Source organism: Uranotaenia lowii, chromosome 1, assembly GCF_029784155.1.
Source record: "Uranotaenia lowii strain MFRU-FL chromosome 1, ASM2978415v1, whole genome shotgun sequence".
Taxonomy (NCBI): Eukaryota; Metazoa; Arthropoda; class Insecta; order Diptera; family Culicidae; genus Uranotaenia; species Uranotaenia lowii.
This window is the reverse complement of record NC_073691.1, coordinates 205,838,996-205,857,232: the sequence shown is the minus strand read 5'-3', so window position 1 is coordinate 205,857,232 and position 18,237 is coordinate 205,838,996. Positions and strand designations below refer to the sequence as shown.

General features: G+C 36.4%; 1 protein-coding gene across 8 annotated transcripts in view; it reads right to left on the bottom strand.

Moving 5' to 3' along the window:
* Window positions 1-517: 517 nt before the first annotated feature.
* LOC129745086 (complexin) overlaps window positions 518-18,237 on the bottom strand; it is a 276,770-nt gene continuing 259,050 nt past the window's right edge. For 7 of the 8 annotated variants that reach the window (XM_055737924.1, XM_055737931.1, XM_055737939.1 and 4 more), the window contains 3 exons: window positions 16,321-16,456; window positions 13,506-13,532; window positions 518-3,721 (listed from right to left, as the gene is read on the bottom strand). In XM_055737924.1, the coding sequence (XP_055593899.1) occupies window positions 3,648-3,721; window positions 13,506-13,532; window positions 16,321-16,456 (237 nt within the window). In that variant the 3' untranslated portion in view covers window positions 518-3,647. The remainder of the gene's footprint in view (window positions 3,722-13,505; window positions 13,533-16,320; window positions 16,457-18,237) is intronic. The other variant, XM_055737954.1, reaches the window with a different exon arrangement.

Genomic DNA, 18,237 nt, shown 5'->3' with positions numbered 1-18,237 from the left:
GACACAGTGCTGCCATCTGAAAACGCGTTGACTCTTATATTTATTTAAAACCTGGATGACACCGTCATTCTAATTTGGTTGTTTTCTTCACGAGTGTTTTTGAGTGTGAGGCATATTGCGTAATATTTGTGTTTGTTTTTGTTTGTTTCTGTTATTGGTAACGTTTAATATAGAACAATTTCCATCTTCAAACCTTTCTGTCCAAACTACTATAATTGACACTTAATATTGTTTTCGAATGTTTCTGTTTATCTCATGTTCAGTTATTTGTTTGTGATGACCCATTTTGCGCGGCGACTTTAGTGTATGACGATGGTGATCTTGTTTCGTTTTGTTGATGAGTTGCAAATTTTCACCATCACTCAAATGGGTTTGGATGATTTTACTCTCAGTCGAATGATAGATTTATTTTTTTTATTTTTTCGAAGGGGTGATGTGACATGACATGGAAGCATGGATGCGGATGTGAGTGCCTGAACAATGAATTGATGATGTTTTGGAAACAAATAAAACAGAGTTTTCAACAGTTTTTTTGTGTTTTATTTTAATGTGTAACTTTTTCATTAATTCTCTTCAACAATTATAAACAAACGTTGTTTTGTCAATTGTTTTAAGTTTTTTTTTGGTTGCTTCTTTCATTATTTTTTTCCGTGGAATGTATGTTCCTAAATGTCGGTTTCAGTTGTCTGTATTGCTTCAAAACAATGCATTCACGTAAAAACATACAATTTGAAAGTGTTTGCTGCTGATTGTAGAGGTCAGCTTGCGAAAAAGGTTGCGTAATCGATGGATGCCGCTTTCCGTTTTCCGGTTTTTTTTTTCGGACTCGGAAAACAGCAATCGAACAGATCGGAGAATAGAGTTGAAGTTGAAAAAGTATACTTGACATTTTTATTGCTGTTTTCGAGATTACCTTGTAGAGATACAACCTATTAAGTGAGATCCGAAGCCGATTGTTGTTCTTCTAAAAGTTGAGAAACTGTTGTCCTTTTTTCCGGTAAAGAAGAGAATTCGTGTTCGTGTGTGTGTTGGAATGTTGGTGTGGTCGAAGGAGAATGAATATAGATTATGCGTTTTTTTGTTGCTAATTTCGTTCAATATTTACTTTTCACTAATCAATGTTTTTTTCTTCTTTTTCAACGATAGGATAGAGAGTTAAACATACTGCGTGGTTTGCTTAATAAGCTGCATTGTGTTGCTTTTCACTTCTGTTTGTTTTGGGTTCATTTTATTGTTTGTTTTCATACGGAACAGATAAAACTATTGTTCTGTTTTTTTTCGTAGCTTGACTTCTTTTCTGATTTCATGTTTCAAGTAGATTGTTGCTTATGGGTTTCAATACATTGACTACTAGCGACACGACATCAATGAGCGCGACATAAACATTAAATAGAGTGTATGGTGAAACATAATAGCTTGGGAGATTTGTTGTTAGACAGCCTGTTTGGTGAATGTCTGTTATTGTTTTTTTTTGTTGGTTGAGAACCAGTTTCCATGCAATCTGGTAGAGGAATGTGATAGTTGTGTTGAATGTTTCGAAAACGCCACCTGGTGGGAACGATTTGTCCAGCGTTTTGACAAGTGGAAAAAAGATTTCCACTGCTAGAAGTTTGAGTCGATAGGCTTAAGAGCTGATTGGAAGCGAAAATTCGGCAGTGCTCCCAAATCATCTATTATCACGTTTTCATTTATCACTAAGCCCCGGCAAATTTTCGCTTCCCCGCTCCGATGGCAACAATGACAGAAACAGCATAGAAGAAGACGGTTAAGAAGAGTACGACATCGAAGTTTACTAAACAGACTTGAGATCCAGAAGGATTCGATTAAAGCATTAGGGGGTGCACTTGTGACCCATTACACAGCTGCTAGACATTCGCTAGAAGGGGATTTTGGTTTCCTCAAATATCCTCGAAGTGCACTTGGAAAACTGTTTTTTTGTTTTGGTTTTATTTTTCCTTAATTTGTTCATTGAAAGACATCAAATTCACAATCATTTGTGTAAAAGGGAATAACAGTAGACTCAATAGGAATTTGGATGAACGATTGCTTATCTGGCTTTATATCGTGCCTTCGTTGAACATTGCAACAGACTTTTTTTTTTGTCAAATCTGGTTTAAAACAGAACTCGTAACTGTCAAACAATTCGCAAACAACAATCGATGCGTCTGTGGGTAATGCTTCTGCCCAACGTGGTTATTTTTTCTCGAGAGTGCACCAGTGCTTACCCCGAGACAATAAATGAAATGTTCGTAATTTACCTAAGATTTGCTTTCGAGAGGCTTAATTTTGTTTTACTTACAACGTGTTTTTTTTGGGTTTTAATATTTCCAAATTGTCAACAATTTTCAAGCTAAATATTCGATTTGTCCTAACTGTCGGCGATGATTCGGATTAACCGTCGGTTAGCTGTTCTTTTACACCTAAACCAAATTTGGTTTCGAATGATGTCACCTATCACAATACTTGAACGAACATTCGTCAGACCGTTTTTTCGGGTTGTAAGTTTTCACGTCATTCTTGAATCCAAAAATTTGTAGTTTGATGCAAACCTAGCTGATCCAAACCGGCGGTTATCCCTCAATTCAGCTGTCAAGCGTCGAACTAACACTAGACTTACGTTACACCAACGTTTCGCCCAATCGTTAGCCTATCACTTTCACTGCTGAATTCGCTACCTTTACGTCTGTTTTGCCTCTTTGCTACCTTGCCACAACACGGTTGTCGTTTTATGCTGTCCTATACACAACAAAGCCGACCTATGGCAAACGAAAAGGACCCTGTTGTTGTTGTTGTTGTTGTTTGTTTTTTTTTTGTTTGGTTGTTTGTTAGTCGTCGTTTGGTGGCGCGGTGTTTTCGTGCAGCCCGAAGAACAATCGAATGTTTTCCACTTGAATAATCACATTTTTTCCATCAATCAACGTTGATTCACCTGGGTGTCCTATTTAACAATATTTTTTTGTTCATCTACTATTTTTTCGCATTTTTTTTTCGTCTTCTTGTTTCTCCTCTTGATGATGAATCTATTCCAATAAATGTCCTCTGTATGTATGTATGTGTTTCTCTGTATATGTGCTACTGATACTGATTTCGATGATTCTGGTTACTGAACTGGTAAATGAGTGCAAAGTTTTTTCTCTCTTTCTCTCTTTTCTGCCTATTTCTTTTCTTTAGCTCGCTCTTTTTCTCAGTCGAGGATCGAGCAGCTGAGCTCATCGCGGGTGGTTCCTATTGTTCTGCTTCGTCGACGACGCCTATTGGTTTTGCCGTCCGCTCTCCATCGCTTGCGCTCTGTCGTGTTGTTGTTGTCGATTGTGACTATGTGGTTGTGGTTGTTGAAGGTGGTTTGGTGGTGGTGGTGGTGGTGGTGCGATCAATGCCTTTCAAATGGAATGTTTTTTCTGTCTCTATTTTCTCTTTGAAGGTTAATTTAAAACTTTACATTTAAATATTTTTTTAATTACTTGTTTTCATGACTTTTTTGTTTTACTTTTTTTCTTCATTAAATAATTACTATTTTGTTTTTTTTTTCGTCTATAATATTTGCATTCTGCTGTTTTCTCATTCCTTCATTTTTCTGTTTTCTTCTGTTTATTATTAAATTAAGTTTAATATTATTGAATATACTGCTGAATACGGTTGATGCATAATCACTGTAAGGAGCATTTTCCCTCGATCTGCGTTTTGATCTCGTTCACCTGCGTCTCGATGGTGTTCTTCAATTCTGTGATGCCGCAACGGATGTGTTAGTCGGTTTTGTTAGGGAAGAGAAAGAGAACATACACGCTATGTTAGTACGGTTAAATTCACGGTCGGTTTATCTATTATGGAATCTTAAGAAAACTTCGAGAAGATATAGAGAAATAGATTAGAAGACAGTCTCAAAGTTGAGAAAGGTACTTCTGTTATCGTGTGTGTGATGGTAGTTTTGATCAGTATGGATGTAGAATGTAGCGTCGTATAAACATAGTAAGTTAGTGTCCTGATCGCAAATCAGGAGAAAATTGTGTTAGGTACCATCAGCCCGTATGTAACTAAGAAATCACTCGGAAGTTGAAAGTACGTTTCACCCACAGTTGCGAGGATTCACATGTCACGCTTGACGGGACTGGCGATTTTCCCTCAACATCACGGCTCCGTACTCACTTAACGGAGCCTCACTAGCTACTCAAAAGACGGAACAAGCAATACTATAGTCAACATTTCTTCGTCTTGTGACTGGCGAAGCTTTTCACACAAGTGCATTTCGTACCTGAAAATCATTAAATTTTCAAGGTGATAGAAATTTGAGAGAAACATCACCAACCCGGACTTGAACCCGCAATCTCCGCTTCAGTACAACGGTGCGTTAGTCAATTACACCACGGTGAACGTGATCGTTCGACCGGAATACTGGCAAAATCGGGTCATTCAAAGTGTGGTCGATGATCGGTGCGGACGTCCGAATTCGTCCGCCTGCAAACCAATTCGGAAAAGAACCATGTGGTTCGGAGCAGGCACTAGTCGTGTCAGCTGCCAGCTGCCTGTCACCGATCGAAGCTACTTCCTCAGACCAGTCCGGTCTACAAGGACTTCCCTGGAAGATAACCGACAGGCCCAACCATGTAACGGCCTTATCAGGTCTAAGCTCCAAGGACCCCCCGAGCACACCAAGATCTTGGTCCACCAACCAAGTCATCGAGAGGACGATCTACCCTGCGATCCCGATAGATCCGGCAGTGTATTACCGGTCGGGAAAGTAAGGTGCGCTGGTAGTTCGGCCGCGGAAAGGACCTCCCGTGTAGCAGGTATCGCCAAGTGCGTCCATGGGCCAACCACCAACTCGTCAACGTGCATCACCATTGACATCGCTCGGGATCCATCGTACCCCGTTAAGTAACATCATATTTGTAAATGGGCTCCAACGTTCCCTTATTCCTGAACCCTTTCCCCTGTAAATGTAACCCAGAATAACATATTAAAAATGTATATGTCGCTTTGTCAGTAACACGTCCGAAACCCCCTTGTACATTTTAGGATCTAGTTCCATCAGTTTGCTTGCCCCTTCCCTCCAGGTCGTTTGTCCACTTCTCAGCAAATGAAGCCGACCCTGAGGTAACGAGTAACCGAGCTAGCCGTCGTCGTTACAATTAGCCCGAACAACTGCCCTATGCTAAATATCAGCTCAATCGGAGTTGATTCAGGGGTGCCTTTGGGTTTTTTTGATTCTCAAAAGTCACCAATTTAGATGCCAAATGACTTAAAAATGGATAAAACTTCAACATCTCGAATCAAAAAAATTTTTTTTTGACTTAAAAAATTTAAAAATCACTAAAGGGGAGGAAGCCAAACGAAATTATGAAATTCGAAATTTTAATTTTGAGACCAAATGGCTTAAAACTGCATAAAACAGCGAGATCTGGTGTTATCTAGGTTTTTTTTTTTTTTTTTTTTGTAAAAATCAACTTTCTGGGACTTGGTCGGTTTTCCAAAGTCCCAGAAAATCGATTTTTGGTCAAATTTTTTTTAGAAAAAACACCAGATCTTAACGTTTCATAGATTTCTAAGTCATTAAGCATCAAAGTTAAATTTTTGATTTTTCCGATTTCTTTGGTGATTTTTAAAATTTTAGTCGATTTTTGCAAAAAGATTCCTTTTTAAAATATCGTCAGATTTTGACGTTTTATGGATTTCTAAGTCATTTGACATAATTTTTTTCCGGTTTCCTTTGGTTCCCCTTTTGGTAATTTTTGAAGGTAAAAAATCCGAAAATAAGAGCTGGAATTCGACACAGGTCAGTTTTTGCGGCCAATCTATATCTGGTCAAAATTTATACGGTTCGAATCATGAAAATTTTTTTTTTCACCCTACTCTATGCCTATATCTCGCAAGTGTTCTTGACCCCTATGGGTCGATTCACGATGACGTATTCTCCCTTTTGTGGTGACAGTTCGCGTGTCCTGTTTACAAAATTTTAAGAACGAGAAATGGGGTGCGGTGAAATTTTTCGTGTAGCTGCATGGTGAAGAAATTTTACTCAAAACTCAATTTAAGGATAGCAAAAAACCAAGTTCCATTTTGTGAATTAAATTTAGCGCATTTTTTGGTTTCTCATGTTTATCTCTTTGAAAATGAACAGAAAGTTGAAAATTCGTATAAAAATTTCGAAAAGGAGGTTTGTTTATTAAAATGTTTCAACATGTTTTCAAAACCCTTCTTCAACAAATTTGTTCTGGACCAACCCACTTTGCATTGAATATTCTGAGAAAGTGCGTCTACTTGAAACAAAAAATCCCATCAAATGTCCAAATGTGGAAACTTCTAAAGAATTCGAATGTGCCGAATCGATTGTCCGGAAATTTCTTGTGTTATTTTGACCGGAAGCTGTAAAACAAATGCACATACTTATACGACAACACTATTCAGGGACAGAATAATATAATATAGAAAAATTCTCCGGAAAACATTCCGAAAGAAAAGGCTTCACTATTATAAATTTTTACGATATGATATTTTCGAGAAATAAAAATAACGTCAGTTTAACCACTAATCACACTGACATGAGACTTATAGTACAAAATTCCTCTCAGTTTTTGGCTAGAAGCATCCACTGCGCGGTAGCAATTCGGCAGCATGAAAATTTGACTGGTATCGACATTTTCGTTAACTTTCGAGCAGCGCCAAAAATCGAAATCGAGTGTCCAGTCAGTGGTCAGTGGTTTAACTTTTAAGCTAAAGTCCATTTATTCCAGCTGGATTAACAAACAAAATGATTGATTTTTCATTATTTGATACTTAAAACATCTAATTTTCTTTTTAATTTTATTTATCCCAAAATTGAGCTGAGAACTTTTGCTAAAAACGTGTGAATGAGAATAAAATGACGACTCAAATGTTTGTTTTTCTTCCTCAGCGTGTAGAATTGGAAAATATGGAATCAAAACAGGAATCGCGAAATGTCAAAAACAGTGAGGCCAGGCAGTGCGTGAATCGACCTATTGATCTTTCTTGTTTCTCTGTCATCTCCAGGGTTGCCAACATATTTTTGCAAAATTTAGGTACATGAGAAATAAATATCAGGATACACTAAGGTATTTTTTTACGCGGTTTGATTTTGCTCAGTTTTTCTAACTCGGCTTCTTTTTACGCGGTTTTTTGCCATGGATATGATTTTTCTACACGGCTCTCGCGAATCAACACGTTTTTTGAGCGAAAATATTCCAAGTCCTATACGTTAACGACGGAATTCATACCGCGTAAAAAAAACCTTAGTGTACATGGTTTAACGAAAATTTCGGTCGTAGTGAGGACATTTTTTTTGGTTGTCAACCCACATTTTGACCTCAACCAATGTCTTGAATGCAGATCCGTACCTCCAATTTTCCATCACTTTCCCAAAAATCAGGCTTACTTCCAAAAATCAGGGAAAAGGGGAGGTTTATCAGATTATCAGGTTGGGCCTCCAAAAATCAGGCACATTGGCATCCCTCGTCACCACCCATCGACTCGAAATTTTAGCCGAGCGCTCACATGGTCGATTATTTCGGCTATTTTTTTTTTTAAATCATGTAATTCATTTTTTAGTGTAGATTCACAACCTCTAGTTCAAAAACAACTTCGTTGAATGGTTTGTTCTGGTTTTGAAGAAATAAGAGTTTCGGTTGTAATTTTTTGAATACCTTTCTCTGTTTGTTTAACTGCCATATCTATAAGTTCTATTGGAGTTGTAACAGTATTTCCATAATGACGGACAAGACTTGTAGACCATTATTCCCCACCACAAAAAATTCTTTGAATTCTGAGATTACCATTTTTTTAAACCGACTTTAAGTTTTTAGTTTGCATTTTTTCAACACGCGCCAGCACTAAATTTTACTTCAGAAGTCCGGACTTCCGACTTCCGACAAAGAAAAGTGAAGTACAAGATTATCGGAACTCTGTGTTTGTTGCCAGTTCACCAGTGACGTTTCTAAAAAAAAATATTAAAATTCACAAAATTTCTTCGAAATCAGTATAATCAATTTTCAAAATTTCAAAAAAAAAAAATCATGAAAATAGTATCCATTAATAAACTTTTATCCCTTAAATATGCACAAGTTGCAATGTATGGACGACTTGGAGGCCTTATTATTACCAGGCTTAGAAAAAAAAATCAACAAATTCTGAGATGGCGCTTTTAAGGAAATTGAGTTTTACTTATTAAATTGCATTTTTCTCAGTTAAGGATTGAATAAAAAAAACAGTATTTTTTTTTCTAAAAATTCAATCATTTTTCCAAAACTTTTTCATTAATCACATTTGTGAAGGAATTGTAATTTTCGAGATAAAATTTTTTATGAAATTTTTGCCTGAAAAGTTTGGGCCTAAGTATGCCAAGTTGCTTAACAAAGGTAAGATCTGTATGCCCACAAAGTTTCATTGGATTCTGAGAGGGTCATGCCAACTTCGTGTCGATTTGGCATGCAATCCGTCTCCAGATTTTTTTTTTGTATTTTGTACCTTTAAACTTGTAGGTTTTTCAACTTTTTCAACTTTTTGCATGATTGTCTTTACAATCATTTTGATGTTCATTCATCTATGTCATTTTTTCAATTTTTATATTTTTTTTTTTGTGACTCGAGGCAGTGTTTTTATTATTAAAATTTTTGCAATCAGAAAGTCAAACAGCAGAAAAGTCAGAAAATCAAAAAATAAGAATGTCAAAAGACAGAAAATCAGAAAGGAAAAAAACAGTCGACAGACATAAATTCACATATTCAGAAAGTCTGAAAGTCAGAAAGTCCCGCAGTCAGGAGGAAAATAGGAAGTTCAAAACTTAGAAAGCCAGAAAGGCAGAATGACAGCCAATATTAAAGTCAAAAACTGGGAGATTCAGAAAGTCCTAATGTTTGAAAGTCAGGAAGGCTGAAAATCTGAATATTTCAAAGTTAGAAGGAAAGAAAGTCAGGAAGTCAGAAATTCTGTGAGTCAGAAAGTTGGAAATTCTGTAAGTCAGAAAGTCAAAAAGTTTGAAAGTAAGAAAGTTAGAAAGTCAGACATTCAGAAAGTTTGAAAATTAGGAAGTCATTATTTAGAAATTCAGATAGTCAGAAAAGTCGGAAGTCAGAAAGTCCTAAAATTTGAAAATCAGAAAGTTTGAAAGTCAGTAAGTCAGGAAGTTACAAAGTCAGAAAGTTAGAAAACTAGAAAGTCAGAATGTTTAACAGTCAGAGAGTTAGAAAGTCAAATAATCATAAAGCCAGAATGGCTGAAATTAAGAAAATTGGGAAGTTAGAATGAAAAATTTAGAAAGTCAGCAATTCTGTAAGTCAGTACGTTAGAAAGTAAGAAATTTAAAAAGTTAGGAATCCATAAAATCATAAAGCCAAAAATTCGGAAAGTCAGAAAGTCCTAAAGTTTGAAAGTTAGAAAGTGAGAAAGTGGGAAATTCCGAAAGCTCTAAAGTATGAAAATCAGAATGTCAGAAAGTTAGGAAGTCAGAAAGTCAGAATGTTTAAAAGTCAGAAAGTTAGAAAGGCAAAAAATCATAAAGTCAAAAAGTTAGAAAAGCTGAAAATCAGAAAGTTGGAAAGTTAGAAGAAAAGATAGTTAGAAAGCAGGAATTTAGAAAGTCAGCAATTCTGTAAGTCAAAAAGATAGAAAGTGGGAAATTCAGAATGTCAGGAATTCTGAAAATCATTATGCCAAAAATTCGGAAAGTCTTGAAGTTTGAAAGTCGGAAAGTAAGGAAGTTAAAAAGACAGAAAATCAGAAAATTGGAAAGCCAGAAGTCCATAAAGTGAGGAATTCTGTAAGTCAGAAAGTTAGAAAGTCAGAAATTTAGAATGTCAAGAATCCAGAAAATTTTAAAGCAAAAAATTCGGAAAGTCAGAAAGTCGTAAAGTTTGAAAGTTAGAAAGTGAAAAAGTTAGAAAGTGAGGAAGTTGAAGAGTCAAAAAGTCGAAAAGTCAGAAAGTTAGAAAGTCGAACATTTAGAAAATAAAAAAAAAATTGAAAGTTAGAAAGCATTAACTCAGCAAGTCAGAAAGCAGGAATTCAGAAAGTCATATATTCTGTTAGTCAGAAAGTCAGAAAATCAGAAAGTCAAAAATTCGGAATGTCAGAAGTTCTAAAGTTTGATAGTCAGAAAGTTTGATAGTCAAAAAGTTAAAAAGTCAAAAATCAGACAGTGAAAATGTCAGAGAGGCAGAAAATCAAAAATTCGGAAAGTCAGAAGAGAAAGAAAGTCAAAAAAGCAGAAATTTCGAAAGTCAGAAATTCTGTAAGTCAGAAAGTATGAAAGTTACAAAGTGAGAAAGTTAGAAAGTTAGAAAGCCAAACAGTCAGAAAGCCAGAAAATCATAAAGTTAAATATCAGAAAAATCAGAAAATTGGAAAGTCAGAAGAAAAGATAGTCCATAAGCAGGAATTCAGAAAGTCAGAAATTCTGTAAGTCAGAAAGTCAGTAAGTGAGAAAAGGAGAAAGTCAGAGAGAGAGAGAGAGAAAGTCAAACAGTTAGTAAATCAGAATATCCTTAACTCAGTAAACCAGAAAGTGAGAAAGTCCAAAGCTCAGAAAGCCGGAAAGACAGAATGTCAAAAAATCAAAAAGTCAAAACTTTGAAAAGTCAAAAGGTCCTAGTCCTAGTACTAGTCAGAAAGTTTGTAAGTCAACAACTAAGAAAGTCAGAAAGTTAGGTAGTAAAAAAAATCAGAGAGTTAAAAGGTAAGAAAGGCAGAAAATCAGACAATTGGAATGTCAGAAGGAAAGAAAGGCAGGAAGTCAGAAGTTCTGTGATTCAGAAAGCTAGAAATTCTGTAAGTCAGAAAGACTAAAAGTCAGAAAGTGAGAAAGTTAGAAAGTCAGAGAATCAGACATTCAGAAAGTTTGAAAATTAGAAAGTCATAATTCCGAAATTCAGATGGTCAGAAAATTTAAAAGTCAGTAAGTCAGAAAGTCAAAAAATCATAAAATGATGAAGCGAGTCAGATAGGTTATTTAAGTTTTTTTTTGCGAGTATTGTCATTTTTTTTGTCATTACAGTTTCAGACTTTTTTTTGAGTTTTTGGTATTTTCGCCATTGTTTAAGTTTTCTTAGTAATAGTCCATTTTAGTCCACCCTAATGAAAACTGAGATTAAAGATTCATTTGAATAAATGTATTGAGTTGTGAATAAGTTAAGAGACCAAATTTAGGAAAAAATATGCTTATAAAACCTTAAAAGAAACTCGATTTTCGGTCAGAATAAGTTTTTCTTTTTCGAAAGACTTCCTAAGATATTCATCAAATTACCTCTTATGATTAAAAACATAAAAATACATCATCAGAACGCAGGAATCAACCCCAACTTTTCCAATACATAAAATCAATACCGCCAAACGTTACCCACTCGACAAATCACGTCGCTGAAAGAGCACCGGATATCCGTTACCCATAATTAAAAGTGACAACCATTGCCCAACCAATTAAGTGCTGCGCATCGTAACGTGCAATCGTCTAGCTCCTGGTTTCTTTTGGCCCGAAAATGTTGCCGGGACCAATCCTGTGTAGATATAGGTAGGTAATCGAAACCCCAACATCAACAGCCCAACGACAACAAACGTTGAACATTGAGCCGCGCGGATTGAAATTTGCTTCCCCACCATTCACCAATTCCACACAAATTGGCAGGCGACAGGTGACAATCGATTGACAGACACAGTTCGGGAAGGCGAGTTTTGCGCCTGAAGGTATACTTTCACCTCCATCGTCAATTTAGGAGAGACTTCGCTTCTTTATTGGCTATGACGACAACGCTAGAAGGCAAACTGGGGTGGCTCATCTCGCGGGGGTGTTGTTGTCTTTAAAGACATTTTCGAGCAATATTGTGTGTTTGATAACCACTCGAAGGGCAGGGTGAGTGTGGATGAGTAAATAGAAACCAAAGTCCATTCGATTCACATTCGATGTTGGCGGGTTTGACGACGAAACGTGTGATTGTCTACATTTGGGCGTTGAACTTTTTTTGTTTTGCTCCCTCGTTTCAAAGTGTTGTTTAGTAGCACTCAATCGTTCGCTAATTGGTGTTTCGGGGTGCTACGGACGTTTTGTCGTGATGTGATCCGGAGCATGTTTGTCATCGTGTGATTGATTGATTGGTTTGGTTTGGTTGTGTTTTTGGCTGAGTTTGTTTTTTTTTTGTAGCAGGTAGTAGAGTTTTCGAGCGTGGAACAAATATTGATGGGAAACAATAGTAGAAGGACAAAAACAGAAACAGTCTATTTTAGGGCGCGTTAAGCAGAAGCCAAGGCTAGCAGCGCTAGGTGAGTGTTTGTTGAAAAAAAAATCTCTTCTTAAAGTCCGGAACAACAAGAAAGGGTCGATAGTAGTAGCAGTAGAACAGATATTGAGAAAATGATCACTTTCAAAGAAAGTGCTGCCATCTTGTTTATTCTGGAGTTGGTTTTTTGACAGCTTTTTCAAATTATTTAAAAAAAACTCCTTCGAATCGAAAGGACTCTCTTTCTCTTTTCATCTTTTGCTGAGGATTTTTATAATTGGCACAAGAACCGTTTTTCTCGGGAGACTACGCGACATTCTGAAGAGTGATACTGAGCACTGAAGGATAGCAGAAGGTGCTGGAAAGGATTAAGAAAAACTTGCGTGTTCGAGCGTTTCCTTAGGCGTTCACATTCTATTTACATATGCAATTGGAACGAAAACGAACATCTATCAGCTGCATTCGGGAATGTGAGTAACTTTCTTTGAGCTTTTTTCTGAAGGCTGCACTTTCTTTGAGTTTCACTGCAGAAAACTGGAGAAAATTGTGACGGTAGTTTGGTGCTTGTATAGATATATTTGGCTTTGTAATTTGTGTTCTTTCTTCATTGAACAGTGTTGAGTTGGAAAGTTTTGCATTTTCGTCTGTTCATAGTTTTTTTTAAAGGTGAACGTTTTGATCTGTGGTGTTTTTTGACATCGAAACACATCGAAAGATTGGACATGTATCAATATATATGGTCTTGTATTTTTGTATTTTGTGGTTTACTTGCTCTTGCAAACAACAATACATAACACAGAAAGAGATAGCGAATGAGTATTTGAAAGAGAAAGAGAGAATGGAGGAAAAAAGTTTGACAAAAAACACATTGCCATGTATAAATATGTAAGGTTTAATTACGAGTAACAAGTTTCACGATTTTTTTTTTGTATTAATATTAATGAACAAATATTGGAAGGGGGAGACATAATAGAAGATTAAAGTTCAACTATTTTAAAAATCGCTAAAAGAACACCAGAGGCAGCACGGTTTGGTTTTTACTATTCTATTTTTAGTGGTTTTTCATTTTTATTTTCACTAAAAAGAACCATTCAACATTTAGGTCATTTACTTATATCAATATTTTAAAGTACACGACTACGGCAGAACAAATTTTAGTTGATTGATACTTTTGTATGTAAATATTAACCTATTTATGAACATTGTTTGATTTTCTGCTGTTTTTTTTTGTTTTGGTTTAAATTTGATTTTATTTGAAAGTGATACATTACACAATATCTTGCTACTTACTTCTATTACCGCTTGACGGGTCTCCATCTACAAGAAGGTGAGGGGGATTGATTTGAGTTCGCGTCAGTGATTCAAGAATGTGATAGAAATGAACTAGTGAGTCGCCTAATGAGTAAAACTTCGATAATGGAACTGTCATGATGATAATATGTAAAAGGTTTTCAATCGATTTATTTTTCATTAGATTCTCCGTTTTAAAGAGCTTCTTCTATGATGAACAGGATCTAATTGGAGATTATTCCAAAAATTAAATTCAGATTCAGAATTCAGTTTCAGAATTCAGATTCAGAATTCAGATTCAGAATTCAGATTCAGAATTCAGATTCAGAATTCAGATTCAGAATTCAGATTCAGCATTCAGATTCAGAATTCAGATTCAGAATTCAGATTCAGAATTCAGATTCAGAATTCAGATTCAGAACTCAGATTCAGAATTCAGATTCAGAATTCAGATTCAGAATTCAGATTCAGAATTCAGATTCAGAATTCAGATTCAGAATTCAGATTCAGAATTCAGATTCAGAATTCAGATTCAGAATTCAGATTCAGAATTCAGATTCAGAACTCAGATTCAGAACTCAGATTCAGAACTCAGATTCAGAATTCAGATTTTTCAATCGATTTATTTTTTCTCAGATTTTCCTTTTTAAGAGCTCCTCCTATGAGGGACTAGATCTAGTTGGAGATCATTCCAAAAATTAATTATTTAGGGTTTAAATTTTAAAACTTCAAAGGTGTTCACAGTTGGTATTTGAAATCTTGAATATCAGGGACAGATTTGAAAAAAAATCAGATAATTTCGCTTTCAGAATTCAGATTCAAAATTCGGATTCAGAATTCGGATTCAGAATTCAGACTCAGAATTCAGATTCAGAATTCAGATTCAGAATTCAGATTCAGAATTCAGATTCAGAATTCAGATTCAGAATTCAGATTCAGAATTCAGATTCAGAATTCAGATTCAGAATTCAGATTCAAAATTCAGATTCAGAATTCAGATTCAGAATTCAGATTCAGAATTCATAATTCAGATTTAGAATTCAGATTCAGATTTAGAATTCAGATTCAGAATTCAGATTCAGAATTCAGAATTCAGATTTAGCATTCAGATTCAGAATTCAGATTCAGAATTCAGATTCAGAATTCAGATTCAGAATTCAGATTCAGAATTCAGATTCAGAATTCAGATTCAGAATTCAGATTCAGAATTCAGATTCAGAATTCAGAATTCAGATTCAGAATTCAGATTCAGAATTCAGATTTCAAATTCGGTATTCAGAATTCAGATTCAGAATTCAGATTCAGAATTCAGAATTCAGATTCAGAATTGAGATTCGGAATTCAGTTTCGGAATTCAGATTCAGAATTCAGATTCAGAATTCAGATTCAGAATTCAGATTCAGAATTCAGATTCAGAATTCAGATTCAGAATTCAGATTCAGAATTCAGATTCAGAATTCAGATTCAGAATTCAGATTCAGAATTCAGATTCAGAATTCAGATTCAGAATTCAGATTCAGAATTCAGATTCAGAATTCAGATTCAGAATTCAGATTCAGAATTCAGATTCAGAATTCAGATTCAGAATTCAGATTCAGAATTCAGATTCAGAATTCAGATTCAGAATTCAGATTCAGAATTCAGATTCAGAATTCAGATTCAGAATTCAGATTCAGAATTCAGATTCAGAATTCAGATTCAGAATTCAGATTCAGAATTCAGATTCAGAATTCAGATTCAGAATTCAGATTCAGAATTCAGATTCAGAATTCAGATTCAGAATTCAGATTCAGAATTCAGATTCAGAATTCAGATTCAGAATTCAGATTCAGAATTCAGATTCAGAATTCAGATTCAGAATTCAGATTCAGAATTCAGATTCAGAATTCAGATTCAGAATTCAGATTCAGATTCAGATTCAGAATTCAGATTCAGAATTCAGATTCAGATTCAGATTCAGAATTCAGATTCAGAATTCAGATTCAGAATTCAGATTCAGAATTCAGATTCAGAATTCAGATTCAGAATTCAGATTCAGAATTCAGATTCAGAATTCAGATTCAGAATTCAGATTCAGAATTCAGATTCAGAATTCAGATTCAGAATTCAGATTCAGAACTCAGATTCAGAACTCAGATTCAGAACTCAGATTCAGAACTCAGATTCAGAATTCTGTTTTTTTTCTCATTTTTTTTTTGGTGTTTTTTGTTTTGAGTTTTTTTTTTCTCTTTCATCAATTCAGATTTAGACATCAGATTCAGTAATACGATTTTAAATTCAGATTCAGAATCTGATTAAGAAGTTAGACTCTTAATTAAGAGATTAGAATGAAAATTTATTAGATAATTTTCTTGTTATTTTCGAAATCATCGTTTGAAAACCTTTTTGCGACTAGACATTGTGATAGATTTGTCAACTCATGGAAAGTAAATTTGTTATAATAAATGAAAATCACAATACGAGAAATGAAAAAAAAACTAAAACGCTAGTAAGTCTCATGAAACGATTTTATTGATACACAGAGAGAGTATTGTTTTATTCTAGAAATATCTCGCAAAAGTGCTCTTAAAATGTGATTTAAGGTCATGAGTGTATTGTCACTGAATTTTCTGATCATGGGAAGGTGTTACCATTATTATTATTATCGTCACACTATCAACAACATTTAGCAATTACGTATTTGCTTCAGGCGCGAGCCTTCGACCAGAAGGTTTGTAAAAAAGCTGGACAATTTTTCAAAAATTATCCAAGGATTTCTTTGAACTTTTGTTTTACTTCCAGCACGCCATCCGACGCATCCAGCCAAAATACTTACTCGTGAAGTCGTCCAGATCTTCCTGTTCCGCCTCGGCGGCCAGCTCTTCGGGCGTTTTCTTTTTCCGCATCAGCGGGTTGGGTTCTTCCTGGGGTGGTGCTGCTTCGACCACTTCCTCCTTTTTCTTTATGTTATACTGTTGAGAGGGGGGAAAGGAAAAGAAAAGGAAAGAAATAAAAGAACACTAATTAATACGAGCTGATATAACTGGGTGACAATCCCCTGTTTTGCGCCCTGTAGGCCTCCCACCCTAATGCATGGGAGGCCATTTTGATGCGGATCATCACACCCGGAGAGACACGCGGCGAGAGAAAGTTTTAATTATCAAACTTTTGCTAGTTCACGGGTAGCAAATCAAAAATAATAGCCCCCGGAATCTCCCTTTCCTTCTATACCAATTTCGGAGGGTAGGGTAAGGTTATTGAAATACACGAAAGGCTGTTGATGAGACCAACTCTCGCAAGATCCGGCGGGGAAGCTGATGACAGTTACCGGAAGTTCGGTGCGATTCTCGATTATTTTGGAAACGCCCAAGGGCAGACGAACAACAAAACGACAACTTTTCGGGATCCGCTTTATCGATAAAATGATTGCAGCTTTCCGGGATTATCGGAAACATCAAGCAACGACGGCGGTCCCTTAACAAAATTCACCGGAAGCTGTTTGTGGTGGGTTGCCGGTTAAGTTTTTCGGGAGCCCCCAAAGTTGTTGATGAATAGTTTTGGGCTTAGAGTGGGCCCCGTAGTTGATTGGATCACATTTGAGATTGGATTAGCAGAAGGGATAAATCTTTTGTTTTCGTTTGGCTTCTAGGGAACTATCACTTGAAACTTTACTGAGATGCCAGGTCTTTCAAAATGACGTACTAATTGGTTATAGAAAAGTTAGAAAAGTTGCAATCTTTCCATTATTAACAAGAAACTTATCCTTCTTTTTAGGTCGAACTGTACATGCACGGCAAAACATATTCCGTATCGTTTGGCGTATTTCAAGTAAGGAATAAAGCTATGAAGTGGTACGTCACAAACAATGTCCAAGTGATGTCCTAGAACCTGTTAAAGAAGTTTGTAAGCGTTGCTAGTCTCTCGAAAGAGGTATCAGCGATTTTGTGTGTAAATTGTAGTTTATCGTATGCAGTGGGATTTCTGGGGGTTGAACTATTCCTCTGGAAGGCGAGACCATTAACCAGAAGGCGAAAAGTACGCAGCCATCACTTCCGGTTCCACTACTCACCACCAGAGACCGTAAGCTACCTGAGCGAAGCCAAGAGGCAAAACGGCGAACTACCAAATTAGACGAGGCAAGAAAAGGCGCGAGGCGAGAGCAACGACCGGCTGGAGTTCAAAGCCTGCCGAGCATAACGTCCATCGGCATTTTGGATTCAAACTCTGGCGAAACAACAAAGAACCAAATATAAAGTGTTAAAACACCAGAAGCCGAAATATTTGGACATCAGGACCCCGCTATTTTTGGATAAAATTCCAACCCTGATTCATCGCCGTCAATTCGATTTGAATCCACCGGGACACCCGTCTGTACGCCGCTGTTTGGAGGTTATATCTGCCGCTCCACAACGATAAACCCCTCGGCGGCCTTGGAGATTCAAATCTTCCGACATTTGGATTTCAATCAGCCGTTGACTTGCCGCATCGCATCCATCGCTGGTTTGGGTTGAATTCCCACCGGCGAACTTCGGATCAGGCCAACAACAACTTCGTGCCTGGTTCAGCACCCAAGGTGGGGCCAGGTACGTCACAATCTACCGTGCGACTGTTCGCTTCTGCAACAACTCTGTGCCTGGTTCAGCACCAAGCTTGGATTGTTCAACAATAAATTAATGTGTTAAGCTAGAAGGTGGAGTTGTTTCTTCCTCCGGAAATTCCCTGCATCTTGCATTTTATTCAGTAAGCTTGCCGA